General features: G+C 40.5%; 1 protein-coding gene across 2 annotated transcripts; it reads left to right on the forward strand.

Moving 5' to 3' along the window:
* Positions 1-1,446: 1,446 nt before the first annotated feature.
* Positions 1,447-4,997, forward strand: tmem208 (transmembrane protein 208). Of its 2 annotated transcripts, none has more exons than XM_064312558.1 (6): positions 1,447-1,647; positions 2,265-2,360; positions 2,481-2,537; positions 2,672-2,808; positions 2,949-3,033; positions 4,129-4,997. In XM_064312558.1, the coding sequence occupies exons 1-6, from the start codon at positions 1,642-1,644 to the stop codon at positions 4,264-4,266; spliced, it is 519 nt and encodes a 172-aa protein (XP_064168628.1). In that variant the 5' UTR covers positions 1,447-1,641; the 3' UTR covers positions 4,267-4,997. The 2 variants fall into 2 exon arrangements, with proteins under 2 accessions (XP_064168628.1, XP_064168627.1); XM_064312557.1 differs by lacking the exon at positions 1,447-1,647 and adding an exon at positions 1,683-1,906.
* The last annotated feature ends 1,900 nt before the right edge of the window (positions 4,998-6,897 follow it).

Below are 6,897 nucleotides of genomic sequence, written 5' to 3' on the forward strand. Positions count from 1 at the left end.
AAATTAGACATGCCATTAAGTCAAACAAATAAAATATAGTTTACAAAACGAATAAATGGAGAAGCTTTGTTGAAAAGGATCAAACTGAAATTCCTTGTCATTTTCAGTTGTTTGATTAGTTTTTCATGTGATGCTTGTCCATGTCATTTTTTCTTAAGTGAGTATTTTTAAACCAGATCCACCAAAACTACCAGTCAGATCATTGCTGATAGAGTAGCACCATTCCTGTAGCTTTTTTGATTTTTTATTTTTATTTTTTGGATTTTCCTGCATTTGAAATCTAAGAGCAATTTAAAGGCATACCATGCAGGATTTTTACCTTGAAACTATTCTAAATAAACATGCTCAGTCATCTATGATGCACTGGCAATCTCTGAATTTACGCACATTTGGCAAATCTGTCTTCCTCTGCCTGTATTTCTTCTAAAATGTGTTTGGGATGTTTCTGGGTGTGACACACTTTTCTATGGGTAGGAGTGGGTGTGGCTACAGAGGCTATAGGTGGGATCAGGTTTCAGTGGAGCGCTTGTAGTTTGCTAGTTACTGCAAGGGTGGATGTAAAGAAGGAAAAATGACTAGCTGACAGGGCTCATTGAAAAACCAGAGTCAGCCTCAGAATAGCTTTTCCTCAACAACGACAGCTCATGTTTACCAAGGGGATTAAAAGCAACACAGAGTTGGCCTGTTTCCTGTTGGACTTGAAAGTAACGTTTCCTCCAGCCATCCAACTAGCTATGCTTGCTGCACTCAAGGTTGTTTGTTGCCATCAATGGAGGTGAGTGGCCAGGGTTGAGGATAAAGGAGGAGACTTCTTTGATTGTAAACACAGGACTGAATAGTGTGCCTTTAAATTACTATATAGTTTGTGGATTTGGCACAAATTAAACAATTAAAAAGTAGCAGCAGTAGCTCAAGGCCAAATCTACATAAATTACAATGGCATCAAGTGTCTTTGAAACCAATGTCAACCAGAATTACTTCACAGGTACTACCCAAAGTAAGGAGGGCTGGAGTACTCAAATCTCAGAAACACTGTAAGCTTTATTTAAACAGGGTTGGAGCCTATCCCAGCATGCACTGGGTGAGAGGCAGGAATACACACTGGACAGTCCATCACAGGGCCCACACACTGTTCACTCATGCATTCATAAATATAGGCTAATATTTAAACTCTTATTTGCATATCTTTTGAGAGTGGGAAACTGGAGTATCTGGGGGAAAGCTACGTGGAGTCATGGACACAGGGAGAATATGCAAACTCCACACAGAAAGGCCCAGCTGGGATTAGCACTCAGTACTTTCTTGCTGTGAGGTGACAGCGTTATTCACTGCATAATCATGCTGCCCAGGAATGAGTTTGAAAGCCTCTGGTCTACTGTGCACAAACGTATTCGATGAGAAACTGAGCGCTTTTATTTTAACATCTTGAGCCGTGTCCGACACCGGAAGTTGATCCCTCAACTGCTAGTTCGTCAGCTTCACAGCAGCTCCACGTACTGTCTAGTTGGAGCAACGCTGCACGTTGAATGGCTTGATTGGTAACTTTACAATTACAAGAGTACAGTGAAGTAGATGTTAAGAAGGAAACCTGGCTTGAGACCGGAGGCCACAATTTTACGGGTCGAAACGGTGTAAGAAAATATGGCGGTAAGGTGTGCTAAAAATTGAAGCTGTCACAGATTGAGTTGCAATCAAGCTAGCATGGATGCTAATGTGTTCATCATGGCCATTATTGCTAGCTAACAGGCTATATTAGCTGGAAAGTACCTATGTCCAGATTTCCGCCTTTAAAACGTTTCAGCTCTTTAGTTTCAGCTGTACACATCTACCGACATATGTCGGTTAACGGATAATATTGAAATAATATTCGCTCATGCATGCCATTAGGCTACATTTCTGGCTAGCAGTAAGTACTTTCTACGTTACCCTTTAATTACTGTTACTTCCTCTTGCTATCAAACACTGGGTATTTTGTACTAGCTAGCCTGTTAAGTAATCACTACTGTTAGCAAGATATCTAACTAGGTGTTGGTTGTTTGTTAACTTTACCATATGTACGTTGTTGGCTTAATGTCACTGTAATACAGATATTAACTAAGTCTAAAGCTGCCATTGTTTTAATCGTCTTTAACGTTGCCTAGCTAACTAACTAGGGAATCCACCTGTTTCCTGAGTGTATGGTTTTTGAGGTAGGTGTAGTGTAGGAGGGTTGCTCTCCGGTCAGACTATACACGAATTACAGTTACTCGTTGAATATTTCTCAGCCCAAAGGTAAGGTTGGCACCAAAGGCAAGAAACAGATATACGAAGAGAACACTGCAACGCTGAAGTTCTACACTCGAGTCATCCTGGGAGCAAACGTAAGCACATCGCCAATGTAGACGTGGTCCACGTCACGACTGTGCTACAACATACACTGCTTTTATGCTGAAAGCTCTATTCATAATTGTAGATGCTAACATGCCCTCTCTTTTTTGAAGGCCATATTCACTGCTGTAAACGTCCTCTTCTACAGTTCATCCACAGTCGGGACATGGGTAAGGCTCAATGCAGTTTTACATGGGCTCATGACAAGAGTCTCTGTCTTGACTCGTTTCAGTTGGTTTTTAACAACAACAAAAAATAATTATTGGTTATTCAGATGTTGGGTGTATGTTATATATTCCTGCAGTTGTTGCTGCTGTTTGCGCTGGCAGTGTATTTGGGCAGTTACCGCTCCATGTCTGCGATGGCTAAGCCCGTGTTTGCGGAGGATGGCAGCCTGCTGGACGGGGGAATTGACCTGAACATGGAGCAAGGCATGGCAGAGTGAGTGTTGAGTCCAGTAAAATGGGAACTGGAAAAACTTGCTTCAAGGAGAATATGATTGGTTCAAAAGCAATGCTGGTTTGTGCTGGAGCGAACCAAATTTTCTCTGTGTTCATAACCATTGTTCTCTCTTACTTCAGGCACTTGAAAGACGTAATCTTGCTCACTGCCATTGTTCAGGTCCTCAGCACAATATCGTCTTATTTCTGGTACCTGTGGCTGCTGGTGAGACTTTTCCTAACTCCTTGCTTACCTTTAGTACTGCATGGATACTCTCAGTACTGCAATTCAGCTTTGTATGGACTGACCAGTCACCTGATTGGGCTATGAAACCTGTAGCAAGTAGCATATGTAATTCTCGTAATTGCACTATATGGCCAAAAGTGTCTGGACACCCCTTGGTCTGGGCCTGTTTTTCATGGTTTCAGCTTGGCCTCTTAGTTCGAGGGAAGGCATGTTTTAATGCCACACCATAGAATCACATTCTTGACGATTCTGTTTCAGCATTACAATGCCCCCGGGCACACAGCGAGGTCCATATTGAAATGGTTTTATCGATAACGGTGTAGAAGAACTTGACTAGCCCGCACAGAGCCCAGAGCCCAGACCTCAACCCCATCCAACACCTTTGAGGTCAGTTGGAAAGCCAACTGCAAGCCAGGTCTAATTGCCCAATCAGTTACTGACCTCACTAATGCTCTTCTGGCTGAATGCAAGCAAAACCCTGCAACAGCGCTTCAACATCTACTATAAAGCCTTCCCAGAAGAGTGGAGGTTATTATAGCATCAAAGGGTGGACCAACTCAATATTAATGGCCATAATTTTGGATGAGGTGTTGAATGTCAAGTATCTACATACCTTTGGCCATGTAGTGTACGTAATGTAATAATTATGTAAAATAATTATGTCAGTACAAGCTCCTAACCACTGTTGTGAAAAAGGTGAGCATTACCTGTGGGGAAAGCCAAGTGTTTAACATACATAAAACGAAATCAAACGGCTCTCAGATAACTGAGCTTGGAAAATGAGATTCATAGTTTCGAAAGCTACCATGGAAAAGAAATTGAGTGTTTTTTTTTTTTTGGTTACTTCTGAGGTTGTAGCTACAAAATTAGAGCGGCCTATTTGCAGAATAAGGCTTGTGTAGTGTAAGTGTACAATTACGATGAAACTAGTTTAGATTCAGAAAATTGGTGTATTTTGACAACATTTTCAAACATTTACCACTGACCTCTATTCCTGATGCAATTGCGTCCAGTCTCTGCTGTGATTATCTTTTTTTATGCTTCGTATGTTTTCTGTTAACTCACTCATGATAGGCTCCAGCACGGGCACTGTACCTGCTTTGGCTCAACTTCTTGGGCCCCTGGTTTGCAGCTGAGGCCCCGTCGGCCCCAGAGGAGCTGAATGAGAAGAAACAGAGACGACAGGAGCGAAGACAGATGAAGAGATTCTGACCCACTTTTATGCATCGGCGCGCGTCCGGAACGTTCTCACGTCTCCACTGGGTGGATCGAGAGCTACGGACTCGCACCGGCTTAAAAACAGGAGTTGTGGTTTCTCACAATCTGTCCAGTTATATACTGTGATTTAAAAAAAAGGATATTTTTGGAAGGAAAAGAAACAAGGAGAGACACATATTCAGTTCAGAGAAGTATCCGTTTGACAATCCAGTCTGCCGGTCTCGCGGTAAAACCGAGTGCTGTGTTTGTCAGCACTGCGTGTAACGGTTTTTTCATTCAACTGTTTGCCTGTGTTCACAAGTATGAGCACTAGTTCTGTTTTCACTCAATTCCACTGCCTTGTTTTCCTTGCTACCTGGTAAACGTGTATGCTTTGAGGAAGAATTCTTGTTTTTAATGTGTCATGACCTTGCACAGATTTATATGAAAAAAAAATGATCATAGCCATGATTTATTGGACCTGTTCATACCCAAGTATTGAAGTAAAATAAGATTAAGATAAGATTTACCCAGATTTGTGTAAATGTTGCATGATGAGACTTTGAGTGGCACATGATAGTCTGTAGCCTTTTTTTCTTCTTAAAAAAGGGCAGCGAGCTTCATTATATATCGGCGTCATTCAGAAAGCAACGGCACACGTTTAATACAACGAATACATCCCCGTAACAGGCAATGTAAAAATGTGCCTTAATGCACATTTCACCAATAAACCTGCTCCTTCTGTGGATGTTTCTCTTTTATTTAGTCTGTTTTGACTTGGGGGTGGTGGGAGGGGCATTGCATTCTCTGTAACCCCTGTATTGTGGCCACTGTGTGGTACGGTGCAAAATAACTTATTTATAAACCTATTTCAGGCACATGTACTTACTAAATGCTTACTAAAACTACAGGGGGAATATTTATCAATGAGATGTGATCTGGGTTTGAGAGAATTTTAGTTGCTGTAGTGTAACCATGGTAACACCACCCGTAAGATGGCTGCCATGAAATTCTATTTGTGTAAAATGCTATCATTTAGCCATGTGACACTGGTCACTTGTCTCTCTGTTTTTCTTGGCACAGTGTTAGATAACATCCACATTTTTTGGAACCTATGTACATACACGGTGGGGGGGTATTACTTTGTCTACAGTATTAAAGAAATATTGGGTTATGCTTGTTCTGTTCTGTCAGATTGGAGAAATACTGTATAGCGATGTAGCTGATGTGAGGGACAGCTTGTTCTAAAGGAGACTTTCCATGCAAGTTGAAATAACAAATTTGGACGAGTGCCACTTATACTTGTTTTCTTGTTGACTACTTGAAGGGTGCAGTCATTGTACCAAGAAACAAGATTTTTCTGTCTATTTATTTTAAGGGGCAATTTCATCAAGAGTACAATTTTCGTGGTTAGCCAGTTGTTCCAATGGTAGATCCCTCAGTATTGTCTTCAAGGAGCTTATTTCCTCTAGGAGCGGTAGAAGGCATTAGCGACTGGCTATAATGTCTAGGTTCTAGTATACACCGGGTGGTTGCCTGAATTTCAAACAATAAGGAAATGACCTGTTAGCAAATGATTATGGGGAAGAATGGTGAGGTTGAAACATGAATGCCACAGCACAGCAGTAGGTCTAAGGTATGACTGAGGCAGCGAGTAGTCCTAGAAACATTCTGTATTAAACCAACAGAGTCAATGGTAGATGAAAAGGCAGTTGCTAAGGAACTGTTGTCCTTGTCCACACGTATGCTGAAGTCACCAACAATCACAACAGCGAGATATGATAGGAAAATTCTGACAGAAAAACTGAATAAGGTCCCGTTGGCATGTATACAGACAGTAAGACAAAATGATGCGTGGCTATTGGTTACTTGGGCTGGTGAAACTTTACAATAAGGTCACATGAATTGGCATTAACTATTGTAGTTGTTAACATGAATTAATGATGTACAAATACATTCAATTAAGCAGGAAATTTAGTTAGTAGTTGACATTAACAAATATATTAGTTACATGAGTTATACATAGTTATGCAAAACATTGGATAAATTTATAATTAGTTCACTATGTTAACGAATACAAAAACTTTTTTCAATCCCAACATGAAGTGGAATTAACTAATATAGTAGTTAACATGAATTAATAGTTAGTAGTTAACTATATTAGTTAATGCCATTTCATATTGGGATTTAAAAAAGTTTTTGTATTCGTTAATATAGTGAACTAATTATAAATTGACCTTATTGTAAAGTGTTACCCTTGAGTGTTACCCTAAATCAGGCTGTACACAGTTCATAGTAAGAAATTTTAATGGAGAACTTGACAATTTAGGGATTAAGCTCATTCAATAAACCCAATTGAAGGAGGGACTCCACAGAATGCGTCAGGAATATGGTGAAATTTAACCGTGATAGGTTTGTCAGTGTTAATACCACAACAAAGTTTACGTTTAAAAATCATACATGGAGCAGAGGCAGTCTCAAAGCCTGCTCTAGACTATCAATGGCAGCTTCAATGGTGTGGTGTTTGCTGTATTTGCCACTAGGTGACAGTGCTTTTCTGGTGGAAAAGTGCACTTCTGCTTTCTATGGCTGTTCCAAACTGCATACTTGTGTTCCTTCTAGAGCAGTGCTGTTCGGTCTATTACA

Source organism: Anguilla rostrata, chromosome 16 (assembly GCF_018555375.3).
Source record: "Anguilla rostrata isolate EN2019 chromosome 16, ASM1855537v3, whole genome shotgun sequence".
In the NCBI taxonomy this organism is placed as follows: domain Eukaryota; kingdom Metazoa; phylum Chordata; class Actinopteri; order Anguilliformes; family Anguillidae; genus Anguilla; species Anguilla rostrata.